Source organism: Mycteria americana, chromosome 12, assembly GCF_035582795.1.
Source record: "Mycteria americana isolate JAX WOST 10 ecotype Jacksonville Zoo and Gardens chromosome 12, USCA_MyAme_1.0, whole genome shotgun sequence".
NCBI classification, from domain to species: Eukaryota; Metazoa; Chordata; class Aves; order Ciconiiformes; family Ciconiidae; genus Mycteria; species Mycteria americana.
In genome coordinates this window covers 7,411,056-7,427,106 of record NC_134376.1, presented here as the reverse complement: position 1 = coordinate 7,427,106, position 16,051 = coordinate 7,411,056, and the positions used below count along the sequence as shown (strand labels likewise).

Sequence of the window (16,051 nt, the reverse complement as noted above, 5' to 3'; positions counted from 1 at the left end):
GTGATAAACTATGTTAGATTGATAGTGGAAGGGTGAGGTGAGCAGATACTTTATGATTATGCAGTATGCAGGGTTAATACTTTTCTACCCATTCAAGTCTTAACAGCTGTTCCATCAAGAGGGGGAAAATAAAGGCCCTTGGTAATTCTTAAGCAAGCTGCCAATTTTCCACATGGGATTCGATGGCTAAGAAAATTAGGTTTTCCTAGTCTCATGCTGCTGCAAGGAAAAACAGCACCCTTAGTAACACTAGTAGAAATAAAATTTCCAAATTTATTTCTGAAAGAAAGTTGTATTTCCCAAATTTTTCTTATATACTAAATATCTTATTAACAAAAAAAATCCCTATCTAAAATCTAGTCTCTTTTATTCTGACACTATCGTTTTGAAGGGGCACTGCTCATCACATATTTAAAGTTCCTTAAGTGTCTGTGTGATATACAGGTGCAGTTATTTGCACTGATAATTTTGTGAGCATCAGAAGAGAAACTATGTTCATAAATCAGACACGTATTTCCAACACTCAAGAGGAAAGAAGGATAGCATTTGAAGTGTCAGATATTGATTATGAACCAAATTGTGGCTGCCTTGGACAGAGGCGCCTGTCCAAAAATTCATAGATAAGGAGCAATCAAAGAAAAACTGCTGGCTTCTAAGCCATTTGGAATGGGCGCTGTACAAGCCCTCTATCACCTGAGAGGGGCAGGGTCTCCTTCCTCCTAAATCACGTCACAACACAGCAGCCGGATGGAGCCAGAGATGTATTCTGTGTACATACAACTGGATCCCAACACAATGACACCAGCTTCCTTCCATCCATCTGACCCTCCTTCTCCCACAGCGAGGGATTCAGATTACCTCCTAGCTCCTGTGCCACCACTGCCTTGTTGCTGGTCATGTAACATCTGGCATGGGATTTGCACTTCAACTGTCACCACTTAGCCATACGTTGGTCATTCCCTGTCTATAGATTTGTGTATGAACACTCACAGCTGGTACTGAAAAGCTCCTACTTTAATACATATACAATCATATCCTAATGCTGTCTTGTTATTCTTAGTCTGAGTCTCTCTAATACCTTTTTATAACTTGTTATATCACAGCAACTAGGTATTTGTATGAGACACCAAGGATCCAAATATTTATGTCAGAGAGGGAGGAAAAACCCTGTCAGCATCTGTTTGCAGAAGTGAGATGGTGGAACTGAAGTGTCAGATAATCTCCCAAAAAGATGTCAGCATTTTCAGCTGCCTGACAGATCTGTTAGCCTGTGCGAGAGTAAACAAGAAAATGGCTCAGCCATTTGGACTGAGTCTAAGGCAAAACAAAGAACAAATTATCCATTTTCAGATCAGGTCTCCTTCTCCAGTTTACAGATGTTCGTTTGTGATTTCCCCTATAAGTCCCTTTGGGAACAATGATCACTGCACTGTGTGGCTGGCCAGCCTTGTTAAAGTATTGGCGATTTAAACAAGAAAAATCTCATGTAAAAAACAAACCTTCAAACAGTAAAGACACTAGACACACCTCAAAATTCCTCTGCGTCTTCAATTTACTGGAAATTAGGGATCGTCCCACTTAAGACATTTCCATGGAACTGGTGCCTGAATTAATCTGAATTTTGAGCAATTCTCCTGGTTTGAGTGGAGTAAGTTCAGATTTATGCTGAAGTAAGATATTAAATCGGACCCAAATGTCTTTAATACAAAGTCTTGATCTTTACCAGGAAATGACAGAGCTTATCAAGATGCCAACCTTACCTCTGTAATAATGAAGAAGTCATCACCGGGCTCTCCCTGCACAACAATTTTTTCTCCATCTTCAAACTGGACAGGTTCCAGTGCATCAGCCACTGTCAGCCGCTCCCATTTGTCCAGGGACTCTAAAATATTGAAGATCATAAAGCTTTATTATAAAAAGACTCTTAACTTTGGCTGAAGATTCGTATCTAAACTGACAGCTCTGCTATGCCTGGTTCTGTTATAAAAGAAACATTTCTTTCATCCAGGCACTTTGCACGAACCTCCAGTTGGGAAACATGAATGTATTTATTCATTGTGTCTTAGACTTTAGTAATCGCCCAGATAATAATCTTAAAAGTTGGACAGGAAAAGTTGGCTCCGGTTCCCTACGCCTGCGAGCTGATCTGCGCTGCCCTGATGGTGCAGTGGATTGGAGCAGCCTAGGAGCTGTTTGGAGATACCAGCGATATGGGAGTGCCGAGATCCTCTCTTACCACATCCCACACCAGATGTCAGAACAAGTCCTACTGTCTTTTCATCAGACTTGCTCTCAGCCGGTTACCGCTGGCCCGCTAGATAAGTGATGCAAAAGTGCCAGTCTAAACGATGACTCTTCCCCCGTGGGTGAGACCATGCAGCACTGAAGCCAAGGGCAAGACCTTGGTAGCATGGGTGGCAGTGGGACCAGAGGCTTAGTATAGATGTGGCACCCCTGTTTCATTTGCCAGTGGGATGGCTTACAAAGTGTTTTTCTTTTCATTCCCCCACTTAGAGAGAAAAGTTATAAAACTTCAATAAGGAAATATTAACAGTCTGTTTTATGAGTAATGGAGCTGACACAGCCTGGTTCCTGTGCCTGTGTGTCCTATCACCCACCTGCAGCTGCCGCAAAGCCCCTGTGATGCCTACATGGCAAAAGACAGCCTGCACAGCTGCTCGTCCAGGGCTGCCCACTCTCCGCTGCCTTCCTCCTCCCTCCTCCGGGGTTTGCCAAGGGACGAATGTCACCTGTCCCGCCCTCGGGGAGAGGAGGGGTGCCAACCTGTGCCTCCCTCCTCTATCCATTTGCATGAGAATTCAAGACAATGAATTGTACTTGAACTTCCGTACTTTTATCAGATTTGACTGAAAGGAGTGACAGGTTTAAAAGTTATTAAAAGAAACAGATAATGCAAAGATATAACCTTCACCGCCTCAAAAAGCTAGGCTAAAATTCATGTACTAGAGCTCTGCCGATTCTTAGCATGAATTACTGAACTATGGTAAGTCTCCTGACACCAGGATTAGATGGCTGTTCTCTCAGGCTCTAGTTTTCCCATTTTGTTTAAAATATTGCTTAAAAGTATCGTGTGAGGGTGAAAGAGTTGTTCTTTAAAAGTTAAAAAGCCTTTTGGCTGGGCTCAGAAGTGCACGCTGAGTCTGGTAACAAAACTAGATCAAAGTGATCAATGCACCAAAGGTAAGTTTTGAGTTGCCTGACACACATACATCTTCGTGGTTTTATGCCACTTTCTGTTGCTGTTTGGGAAATGATTATTTCTAATATTTTCCCCACCTATAATCACTAATGCACTTTCCTGGTGTATTTGTGGCTTTTGATATTAAGCATTAATATCAAAGACCAAGCCCATATTGTCAATGCAACATTCAAAAAGTGCTCTGTTTGACTAAAAATAAGCATAAAACTCTTTCATGCAGACCAGAGTAGGCTTTTTCATTTTTTTTTAAAAAAAAAGAACCCGGTAATTAACAATGAAAAGAAAGAGTCTCTTGAAACGTCTTCTTCAGTTGGCTTTATGAAAAATTCAAAGCTTATTCTAGCTGTAGTCACGAAGTGTCTCTCTTTTGTCTAAGGGAATTGTACCACTACGAATACATTGGTTAATGCTTCTTGCAAACAGAGCATTATATAGAAGATTGTACATGATAAAACTCCTAAAGTCTTAGTTGCAGAGTTAAAGTCCAGCATCAAATAAAGTAGACCATATGCAATTTTTTGCAATTTCTAAATTGTATGTATCAATTCAAGGCTTTACATTTAATTAAACCCCAGAAGAAATATTTTAAACAATTAGCTTTCTGATATCTTATTCAATACACTACAAGCAGCTACTGATAATCTAAAAAATCCTTAGATTTAAAAAAAATAATAAATTGTTCTTACAGTTATATGGCTAGCTACAGACACTACACAAGCCTTGAAAAAAAATATATAAGAAGCAGGTAGAGGTCTTTCCACCACAAAATCACCAAGTTCTGACCCCATTAAGGCATGAAGTGAAGTTGACTTCTCGGTGCTGTGTTGAGATTTCTAAAATACCTTTCTGTTTCCCAGCTGTCATCTACTTTTTAGACATGTGAAATAGATCCTTACACATTTCACCTAAATTCTCGATGCTCCTGAAATGATGCATTATTTTGTCTGGTGCTTTTCCATACTTAAAAAAGGTTCAAATCTTGAAGTCTTACCTCATTTTTTACTGAGATTGAAAAGCCATACTACAAACTAGGATATAATTATATTGCAAACCGCATGTTTAAGGAAGCGCATCTTTGAATAACCTTTCTCCTCTGAAATTGTTTTGAGATGTCTCATTGTTGTAATTGCTTCTCATTAGTGCAGGTGCAGAGATCCTTTTTTCTTTAAATACTCATTGTAATTTGGTATAATTTGTGCTCTTAATTTAGGAAGATTTAAATTAAGCATAAAGTAAGGCATTTAAATGATGAAAACTTCATTAGTAAGTGAGCAACATACTTGGCCTTACTTTAAGCGTACAAATGTAACTGAAAATTTCATGCATAGCACTTCGCAGAAGTTCAAGTATATTTTCACTAAGACTCTCATATTTCAGGTAAATAATCTCAAATGGCAGAGGAATACCATAAATAAGAAAAGAAAATTGTTTAAATAGAATTAGAAGTATTTTAATTACATAGCAAATTAATCCTGTACTGTTTGGGGTTTTTTTCAAAATAGCCCCAGCAGAAACATGATGTTTCTCCTACAGCATCAACATTTCACTGTACTGTCTAACACTGTCCTCCTTATTAGAAGCTTTTGTTCTCCTAATGGTGATTGATTGGTCGGGCATTATGGGTTTGTTGTTTTTCCTACTGAAGGCCATCAAGAACATGTCCAAATTTCATGGCTATCACATTAATCAAAGGGAAACAAAATCTAAGGACAAGAAGCTAAACAGATGTTTTAAGAATGTGAGACAGGGGCTGTAAAATACACAGAAGGAAAAAAATCAGTCTGTTTTGATTTGTGAGGTTAGTTTGTTTAGTGCATATAAATACAGTATTCTCACAGGAAAAAGCTTCTCACCTGTCACCTGGAAGGATGTAACTAGACTTTCTGACAAATTCGTATCTCTGCACTGCTTTCTCCCCTATCCATATGATCCCTACTGCAACAGCCGCTACCAAAAGGTTACCAGTGCCTGCCTGCTCCCATATTTTAGGAAAGATTTGCCCTTCAAACAAATGCTCAGTGCATATTAAAGAATGAGAAAAACAAGTCCTAAAAAGGGCCCTTTACACTTTCATTCCTTCGGAAACCACGCAACCTTGAGACCTTCTGTTTGACCACCATTGGTTTCATCAAAGACCAAAATTCATTCCGCCAACACGTCTAACAGAGGAACTAACACACAAGTCCAAAGGGCAACTGACCCAAAATGGAGACCTTGCTCAGGAATTCTTCATACATCTTCCGCTTTCTCAGTGTGCTGCCCTGTTATTAAAGGAGAGAGAAAAAGGAGGTAGAACATTACACAAAGTATTTTTGTGATTTCTTCCTACAGCTGCTCTTTTTTTTTTCCCCTCCCCTTCCAAATCTTAAGCATAGCCAGTAAAAACAGCCCAAGGCAAATGTTTCCCCATAAAATGTCTGGGCAAGTTGTATTGCTGATAAGCAAAGACAGAAGGAATCAAATTCAATCCTGGTGTAATTTGACTGACTTCACTGGTGTTACTGGACACTGCGGATGAATTGTATCCATTATTTACAGGCACTCATTTTAAAGCCAGAGCTTCATCAATTAACTGTTTAGCTAATTCAATATATATCTTGTTACCAATGAGGCCCTGCTAGAAGGCAATTTACAATTACAAAGTAGGATAAAACTTAAAATGTCCCCCTCACGGGTCCCATCTTTTTAGGTTAAAACCTCTTTAGTGCCAAGAGCGTTTATCTACAAGCCTGGTGTATATTTTGTGTAGTGTTGTATGTATTGTTACTGCTGAGCAACCTATTCCTATTATTATTTTAACAAGATTTAAGCATTTTGGAGCAGACAATCCATCAATGTATATGCAGCCACCAGCACAGTCATTCCCACTCTAGCAAGATTTTATTGTGTGATAAATTACGGAGAAACCTTCTGCTTACATAGTGTTTGATCACCACAGACAGAAACCATAAGCAGCCATTCCAGCACACGTTTTTGAAGGAGATTCAGGTATGAATAAATACAATGCAGTTTTACCAATAGAAAAATAATTAATTCATCCTTAATTCCTCCTGCAGTGACACAAATAACTTGAAAACCTTCCCAGGTACTCAAGAGGAACTCCAGGGTCTTCCTTGGTACCGTGCAGTTTATTCCGCACTGTTATATGACAGCCCGCATTGTTTCTGCCTGAGTAGATTCCCCGTGGATGTCGAAGGCTGCCTGGTGCCTGCTAGTCAAATCTACAAGGCAGCAGTACAGCATAAAGATGATACACTCATCTTCTGAAGAAAGGAGAAATAAAGATGGCCTTCACTTATAGGCTGGGCAGAGAAGACAGAAGCAAATGTCAGTGTCTGCCATAGCAAAAGCCACTTCTCTATTCCTCCTTCTCCAAGTGAGCACTGGTAGTGCTGGAAGCAGAGGAAGAAAGTGGGGATAGACAAAGGAAAGGGAAAAGAAATATTTTACCCCCCACTGTCAAAGCATTCAGAAATATATGAAAGTATGAAAATGGGAAAGGCTGGTGTACTCAAGTGCAATGATAGAACTAAGAATTAAACACCGTCCCTCTTCCTACGTGCACTGTGCAGGTGGGCCTTGATCCAACGACCACCAAAGCAGCGGGAATCCTTCCACCAACATCAAGAGGCTTTGGCATCAGCAGAAGCCGCCAGGGACTCTCCCCTGGGGACAGCTCCCATGTGCAGCCCTCTCCTGGGGCCACCCCTGCTCTGAAACAGCCACAGCACCCTCAGGGGCTGCCACTCTTCCCAGGTATCTCGGGATCAGCAGCAGCACCCACGACCGAGGTCTCCCCCTCTGCACCCCATTCATAATTTCCGAGTCTGGTGATGACAGTTCGCCTCTCAGCGATAGCATCGGTAACCCTTGTCTGACCTCTCTGTCTGACAAACCTGGTTCTCAACCTCGGGGCCCCCGAGAGCATTTGAAGTGCCAGAAAGAAAAAAAAAAAATGAACTTCAAACAGAGGAGGCTCTGCAAACCACGCCAGATCCTGACAGCTCGCTGTGAGACAAAGAATGGAAAACTGGACACTGTGCAGTTGTTGCCTTCCTCCCTGCAATCGGGTGGAAATGAGACCAGCAAAATTGACAGCTGTGGAAAACCAGATTGGTGGTTTAGTTTGATGGGCTGGGGCACCCACGGACAGATGTGGAAAATGCTTTTTAAATGGCTTGCGGACACAGATGAATTTTAAGAAGCAGTAATCAGCAGCCGTAAGTGACGCCTGACCACAGCTTCAAGTATTTAGAGACGCAGACAAGACCCAGGAAGGTAAGAATTGCAGGCATCCCGCCTGGCCCAGAGAGCAAGAGCCCATCACTTCCTACAGGAAAATGGGTGTGTTACATCTTGGCTAAACTAAGCCAGGGCAGCGGTACAGAATTCACCGTGAAGACAAGTGCAAAAGCAAAACCGAAGTGGAAAGAATTAATTAAATGTGCTATTAGCATTTTCTGTATTGTCATAGTATCTGGAACCTCAGAGGCACTCCGCTTAATGCAAATATCCCATGTCTCGGAATGATACCGCAGACAAAGGCAAGGGAGAACAAGAGCCTAGGGAAGAACTAGTGGTTGAGTCCCATTTCCCAGCATATGCACTGAAACCCAAGGGGACCCAACTGATGGTTCATGACTCAACCTGCAGGATGGCTCCATCCAACCCTCCGTCCCTCCTGGAGGAGACAAACAACAGCCTCCAGGGTCACACGAGCCACCCAACATAGAAGCTAAAAACAACGCAGCAGTAGAAATCTTACAATGAAAGCGTGTGCTTATTTCCATTGGTATTAACCATCTCATCCCCTCGCATAGGCATAATGTCACCTCTGACTCCTGATGTCCTTTTTGTACTGGTTTTATTTCATCTAGTCGCTTTACCTAACTTATTGAGGCCGTGAGTATGAACACCATCATAACCTCTTCTACTACCCTTCAAGGCATTTCTGCAGAAGTGTCAACCAGCACGCTCCTGGGGATATGTGCTAAGTCTGTTCTTATGCAATATTTTCATGGATCTTCTCGAAGCAGCAACAAATCAGACAGTAGCGATATCTGCAGACTAGGAGATACTATGAAAGCTTTCCAGGACAGGAAAATAACAAGAAAGGTCCTAGAGACATTAGAAATGAGAGTAGAAAATAATAGAATGAGCTTCTGTTTGGAAAATACAGCTAAGAAATGCAAAGAAAAAAAAATCCGAAGCACAGATGTTTGACGAATGGAAGAAGACTGGAAAGTTGTAAAGCTGAATGAGATTTACAGACAGTAGGTGAGAGCCGGTTTGCAACATCAGACTGCAACAAGAATACAGCCAAGGCTATTTTGGTCTGTATACTCAAAGACATCATCCAGGAATGAAGTTTAGAGGCTCCATCTCCACGGCTCGGATGTGACGGCACTTGGCATGCTGCACTCTGCCTGGGTACCTCTTCTCCAGAAAAGTGCTCCCAAACCAAACAGAGCCTGAAGAAATGCTAAAACACTTGGGGAGAGCTGGTAAGGAAGGAGCAAAACAAATTCAGCCTGTATAGGTCAGCTCAATGCTGGGAGCATAGGTATGTCATGCTCACAGCTAGCACGCATCGTTGCAAGGGTTTTAAGTAGACAGCGATAATCATCTACAGATATATGACAGAAAGAGAGGGCAATTTAGTACGGCATAACTTGACATAACTCAAAGTAATAGGAGAAAATGAAGAAAATCTAATTTAAGATGAATATCAAAAAAGTTTTCCCAACTTAGGAATTATTCTCTTGTAGAAAAGTTTCCCAAGGGAAGCAGTAGAAATCTTAGTGCTTGAGCCAGATAAAAACAATAGTAAATGTACATGAATAATTTTGCACTGGCAGGGTTCTTGGTGGCATGTTTTAAAAAGTCTTTATTAATTCTGCTTTTTCTAACCTATTAATATCTTATTTCAATAGTCACTGCTTCTCCCTCTCCCCCCTTTCCTTTGTTCACTTTCTCCCCAGCTCTGAGCTGTCATGCACAAGCTCATCTTCTTAAAGACAGTGGTTCCCACTAACTACGAAGACTCATTAATATGCTAAGCTCCAGTGCTCCTCCCTGAAACAGTCCCAAGGAGAAATGAGATCACCTGGATTTGCCAAATCCACCCAGAAAAGAGCTCAAAGTCAGTTTTAGGATACTTTAAAATGTAGCAAGCCCTAGGCTTAGCTTAAGCAATACACAGGCTAGAAAAAATGAACACCCCAGAGGTTATAACAGGTCTTGTTGAATAGGACTGTTGCATCTCTTTTCCAACTGCCCCTTCTTCACTTTCCCTGTTTTCTTCCTTTTTTTCGTCCCACTCCTCCAGTCCAGTCTCTGTCTTTCTTCCCCTCTGCTCACCTCTTTGCTTTATCCCTCCAGCACTCTTCATTGTCTTCTTTCTTGCTCCATTTTTTCAGGTGCACAGATGGGCTGGCTGGAGTTGACCGGGTCCTTCCTAGAAATTCCCACCTTCAGTAAGAAGCCAAACAAATGGCTACCGAAAGGCAAAGCATGGCTCAAGTTTCAAATAAAAGAGTTATGCTGGCAGGAGGTGCTGGAATGGCCTTCTGGACTGCTCCAGCCCCGTTTAATCCCTGTGTAAACCTGATATTGAATGATGCTTTGGGTGTACATTCTTACATGAAAGAAAGAGTCACCATGCATACTGGCCATGAAAACAAAACAGCCCGCAAGATCCCGGTGCTACATTGCACAGATGTCAGACGGATTGCAGGCTTCCGATTCGCTTTATGTTTTGGCCACCATGCAACCTACATTTTACGGAAACACGAAGTCCTGCTGACTTATTTTGTCTGAGAGGAAAAAGGCACTTGTTAAAGAACTTGTTCTCAGGTTCAAAGCTGTGAAAAGATGGTAAAACAAAGCCAAAATACCATAAATAAAATGAGGCGTAACATTAGGAACTGACTAACCTTGATTTGTTGTGACTTATGTCCCAATATTACAACTCACTTTCTGCGAGCAGAGTTCGACAAATAGGCAAAAAGTATTGTAGCCCATGCAAGTCCACGCTCAGAGCCAGGTATCTTGGACCATGGGAGCTACAGGATAGTTAAATAATCCTGAATCAAGCTGCCTTAAAGAAGAAATTAGAAGAAATTAATACTTCAAATTTCCTCAGTCTGGGAACTGAATTGTCTAGGGGATCAATCTGATGTTGGGATACAGACATTTGCTTCTCTGGTATTTGTGGTATTTGCTATATTTAGAATACAAATATTGTACTACCCTGGGATGTTCCCCACTCCGTGATATTCTTGAATCCCAAATGCAAAGAAGAGAGCAGCAACATTTCAGCAACTGAATTACATGAGAATCCTATGGCAGAAAATTCCTTTGCATCTCTCCCAGAAGAATGTACATAAATAAATATAGAATATATAAATAAATGTGTGTGTGTGCTTGTGTGTGCACACACAGAGAACATACACATAAAAAAATCTGCAACAGAGTGAAAAGTATGCAACTCAGCACAGATAATTTTATGAAGTAAATGGAACACACAGATGGACAGATATTTTGTGAGCATACTGAGGGGCGAACATGTTGAAATGTTTTTTTGTAATCCATCTACTACAATGAATTTCATGGTATAATACTTTGTCAAGGACTGCAGTGAAAGCCAAGCAGTTTCACTGCAAATCCTAACAAAAAGAACTATCCCAACATTTACAATCATCACAGCTGCTAAAACAAACTTGAATGTGACCTTCAAGCCATCAGGATACCTAAGCTGAGACAATGAAATATAGAGAAATATATCTGTTTTAACAAAATTCTTTTGGGACAGGCTAAATAATAAATGGATGACAAGTGTAACTAAAAGCCAGCAGGAACTTTTTGCATCAGGCTTTGTCCATCCAAAGAAAGGAAAACCCAAACTCCCAAACCTCCTGAGATGCATTTTATTCATACCGTAAACCAGTCAGGATCAATGAGACACATAAGTGGGGAAAATGGCACTACGCAGAAATAAAAACTAGGAATTACTAAATGCGAAGCCAAGAACCAAAACAGAGTCTGCAAGGGGAAATGAGGTAGACAGTCAAGTGTCTCATGACAAGATAAAATCTTTTTGGCAAGCGTGGATCTGAAGGCACGATTTGCAAATAAATATTTACACCTTGAATAAAATTTCAACACTAGACTGAGAAAACATGAGGCTGATCATGGCTGGGAAGGAACGCAGACGAAAGAAAAAACTATCTCAGGTTATGGAAGGGATTTATCTGACTACAGAAAAAAAACATATCTTTGGGAGAAAAAGGTCACTGATCCCTTGGACAAAAGTATTTGCAAACAGAAAATAAAAAAGAAAAAAATGCTCCCTCAGTTTTAACATCATCTTAAATGATGTATTTCAAAAGATATCCTAAGCATTACTACCTCTTATTTAAAGGCAGAAGCATTTCTACATCCAAAATATCCAGCAGCTTTCTAAAAACAGAAGGTTAGAGGCTAAATGGCAGGAAACCATGTTTCTGGGACTTGAAAGGCAGCTACTGCTGCATCTGCAACTGAGTACAGCAAAACCAGGCATGTAATGGTGGAGTTAGCTTCAAGTATGAAATGCAGCCGCTGAAACACGATGTAATTAATTTTTGGGCTTGAGGAAATGTGCAGAAAGCCACTGTAACCTGCCCTCACACAAATGCACACAGACAGGTGTCTCATTTCACCTACGGCAAAGAAATTATCCACGCTGCACCTACAAACAAATGAAAAGACGACAGAATTCGTGTAGTCTGGATGGGTAAATTGCATTCACCATGGACAGCACTTAAAATTGGACATTTTCTATACCTGCAGCAATGAATTCACCATGCTACCTGAAATATTTCCTATCTAAGTATTGGGAATATTATAATTACACCATCTGGGTATCTAATGTAATGCAACAGACCACCAATTTTTAATGGCCCCAACCATAAAAAAAACACAAGAAGAGACAGAGGGAGAGAAAAAGCCTCCGTGTTAAGTTAAAGGTCTCATCAGCTGCAGAAACTGAGCTTGCTAGTAAGGTACAGCGGTCACCAGTTCAGAGAATATGTAAATCAATTTGAAAAGCACTTAGCACTACACTAGAATCAAATAGAAGTATATCCATAATATTCAAGTTGTATGTATGGCTAAATCTAGCATTAAAAACACAGTCTTTTCCAGTTCGGACTTTAAACCCTTCTAGTAAAATCCTGTCTCGGCATCACATATTCACCTTCTGAAGGCTGCTATCAGATGGTAATGGACACGTGACCAAACCTGAACTGCTCACAGGGTTGGATGATGTTAGGTACCCCTGTTTTCATCAACGCTAAAACTGAAATTACCTCTAGGCGACGAGGCCTGTAGATCTGTCCCTTCAATTCTTCAGTAGCAAGTTACAGGCAGCTGTAAAAAGCTATGCTTAAAAAGCCAAGGAATATGTTGCTTGTTCTGACATTTATTTCCCTCCTACATTCCTTCTCTTTTATATCTTGGATTCTTCCTTGCAGCATGCAGGTTCATTGCACCAGTTATTCCAGACACCCCTCCACTGCATCCACGTAGGACATGGGACAAATAAGTTGAGTGCGCCTCTTAAATCTGTTAGGAAATTCTCCTGCTCTGTGGTTTAGAAGTACCTTGCAGAAGGGTCTCAGTTACTACTGTCTGCTTCCCCATACTGGGAAGCATTCAAAAACTGTTCATCCTGCTTATCCACAAGAGAGAAGACAGTACACTTCTCGTCATTATTCCTCTATTTTGTCTTGGAGTGATTGGGCTGCATATTTTGGGATAGAGTGTATTTCCATCAGATGTACTCTCCTAGATGTCAGTGTGATGCTCATTTATGTGATACAGAACTCAGTCCATGAAATACAGAGTGAAAACCAGCAATGTTTCGTACAGACATCCAACAGTCATCACACAGTATAAATAAAGATCACTCTTACACTCTGTTGCTTAAGAACTAATCATTTAAGTGTAAAATCTACTCAGTTCTTTTGATAATTTTTCTGTTATCCATGACATCCACTGGAAATATAGATGATCTCAAAATGCACACTCCTTTATTATTCTGAGAGCATAGTGTAATTTCCTTCAGATCAGAATGAAACAATGCGGCTTTTAGAGACAAGCCCTATTGAGAAAGAAGCTTTACATAGAGCTATCTGTCTGTTAATTATCAAAAAGAAAGGAATATTTTATGGAGAAGGAAAAGATATGCACATGGACATCGGAAACAAACTCATAAAAAAAGTTATGACATTGCTAAAGTTAATTATCTGTCAAAGTTTCCATTATAAACTCACCACTCGAGAAACGACAGCAAATCCATAAGCTAGCACACACCCCAGGTGCCCTGGAAGGCTGTTGAGCTTTGCTGCAGAGATCAGGGTGTTTGAAAGGAGCAGAGCAATGAATCATTAGCAGGGACTCTGCAGCTACCATCCTATGATACGTGTGGTTGTGTGCTGGCTAACGAAGATGGAGGGCACAGTCCAACCGAGACTTTTTTTTTTTTTTGCGGAGCTGGATTTGCCTTCTATTGCCTTCCTTGAAGAGTATAATACAAGCTCAAACACCTCAGAGGCAAGGGGTAGTGGTGAAAGACACTTTAAGGTTCACGATGAGAAGGAGAGGATTTGCATAGCTTCGGTGGGTAACAGAGGCCTCCTGAGGTTTTCATTCATGTATAATAGTTATGAATAAAGTTATTCAATTGCATTTCTGACTTAGCATCTTTCTGCTGAATCTTGTCCCCTTTTCCTTCAGTTCACTTAGTTTAGTTACTCAACGTTATTGTCATGTCCTCTCTTATGTAGAAACACAGACCGCGCAGCCTTCTATCATCAGTGTACTCTGAACGCAGAATAGAAAGAAGCGCTGGTACTACAAGAGAAAGTAAAATTATCAACTCCATAAACAAGCCCTTCTCCATAAACTTACCATTAAAATGCGTCTGTAGCTGTCTCTGTCAATGCCCCAGAGCTTGAGGTCTGTCTTGGCCTTGACGGTGGCGGCCCGGGGTGTTCCGTAGATCAAGGCCAGTTCCCCAAAGCTGCCTCCTTCTCCAATGCTGGTGACCCACTCCCCGTTGACATAAACCTACCACAGCACAAGACAAAATGAGAAGCAAAACCAGTTTGGGGACTTAGTTGCAGTTTTCCTCCTACTGCCAGTTACCTAAAAAGCTATTAGTAGTTTCCTTTCTAATCGCCAGTGCTGGGGACACAGAAGGAAAACAAGAGCCTAACAGTTTCCGCAGTCGGTCCCCAAAGAGGGCAACAACCCGCTTTGTGGACAGAATTTCAAGTCGTCTTGCTTCAGTACAATGACTGTATTTACTCTCTGAGTTTTCAGCTCCTGTGGTTAACTGGCATCGTGTTTTCCCTCTTGTGTTTCAAGGCTCAGACAGTCAACAAGCAGAACTGTCACAACTTTGGCTTTTTATTAACACTGTCAAACTTGAAAGGAAGGAGATTTGTTGATATGTGTAATGAGGTTTGCTGAAAGGCACCATGGCCATGAAATGAAAAACAGTCAAAACAGGGAAACATCTTTTGAAAAGGAACATTTTTTTCTTCCCCAAGCCTAGTGCCTCCAACAACCATTTAAATGTAACTATTGAGATCTGTTTCTCCCTTAGAGAAGACTACTAAGTGCTTTGGACTTGAGAAGCTATATGCAGAATTATCCTTCATCTTTAACATCAGCTCTACAGAAGCAATATTTGACCCACATCGTATTTAGGTAACATATCCTCTCGAAACACAGTATGCATCGATGCCACTACCATAGTATTTTTCCTGGATGACATCTAATCTGAGAAGAATTCCTACACTTGAGTGCTATGTAAAACCTTCACTGGAGAAAGCAACCTGCACTGGACTTGTGCAGGTGCTTTCCGCTGGGCTGCATTTTCCTCGCTGTTCATGAACCATACAGCTCATGAGACATAATAGTGTATTCAAAGACTGGTATGGATTGTGTATTCTGCGGCTTGCTTGTAGGCTTGCTGCTATAAACCTACACCACAAACCCTTTCCATTCTGCTAATGTGTCTGTGAGTTTAGAGGGTAGGAAAGGCCGTGTGCATTTACCCAGTGCAGAATATATCCCAATCTGTTACAGACCAATAACACCAGAAATCAACCAGAATGAATTTCATTGTTTGGAAGCTCTGTGAAGAAAAATAATAAGAAGAAAATATGCAGGTATTCTCATCTTAAGCAGGAAACTATGGCAAAGGAAAAGACCATAACCTATTACCAATTACTGAGTAACAGACTAGCGGTTTTTTAAAAATATATGAATTAGAGCTGTGTTCAAGCTGTGCATGAGAAAAGATGGCGACCAAAATAAATGAACTGGGGTCAAAATTCAACAAACTGGCAGTATTAATTTTACTTCCATCTTCATTTTACGATGAAAAGGCATATTACGAACTACAGCTGGAATCAAGCCCAATTTATCTTCCCAATATTCAATTAATATCCGATCCAGCTCCCACTGAGGTCAGTGAAACGCTGGTTCAGTAGGAGATGGATGAGGCCACGGAGCAGTTCAGCTGATCAAGAGACCTCGTGGGTATTAGCTGAAAAGGAGCAGTATTAGCATCACTGCTGAACTCCAGGGAATGCTGGGGCTCTTGGTGTTCCTGGAGCATCTGAGGATCAAGGGGCTGAAATAAAGGGTAAAAATTATCCCAAACAGGCAGGTGGTAGCAGGCTGCCGAGAAAGAGCTCAAGCCACAAAAGCCGTTTGGAGCTTCATTTCTTCAGCAGGACAGAATGGATGTCAACGTAGGATATCACACAAGAGAAT

General features: G+C 41.0%; 1 protein-coding gene across 2 annotated transcripts in view; it reads right to left on the bottom strand.

The window, feature by feature from the left end:
- PRKAR1B (protein kinase cAMP-dependent type I regulatory subunit beta) overlaps window positions 1-16,051 on the bottom strand; it is a 102,226-nt gene that overhangs the window by 17,746 nt on the left and 68,429 nt on the right. For both annotated transcript variants that reach the window (XM_075515658.1, XM_075515659.1), the window contains exons 7-9: window positions 14,174-14,332; window positions 5,421-5,481; window positions 1,761-1,882 (exon numbers count right to left, since the gene is read on the bottom strand). In XM_075515658.1, the coding sequence (XP_075371773.1) occupies window positions 1,761-1,882; window positions 5,421-5,481; window positions 14,174-14,332 (342 nt within the window). The remainder of the gene's footprint in view (window positions 1-1,760; window positions 1,883-5,420; window positions 5,482-14,173; window positions 14,333-16,051) is intronic.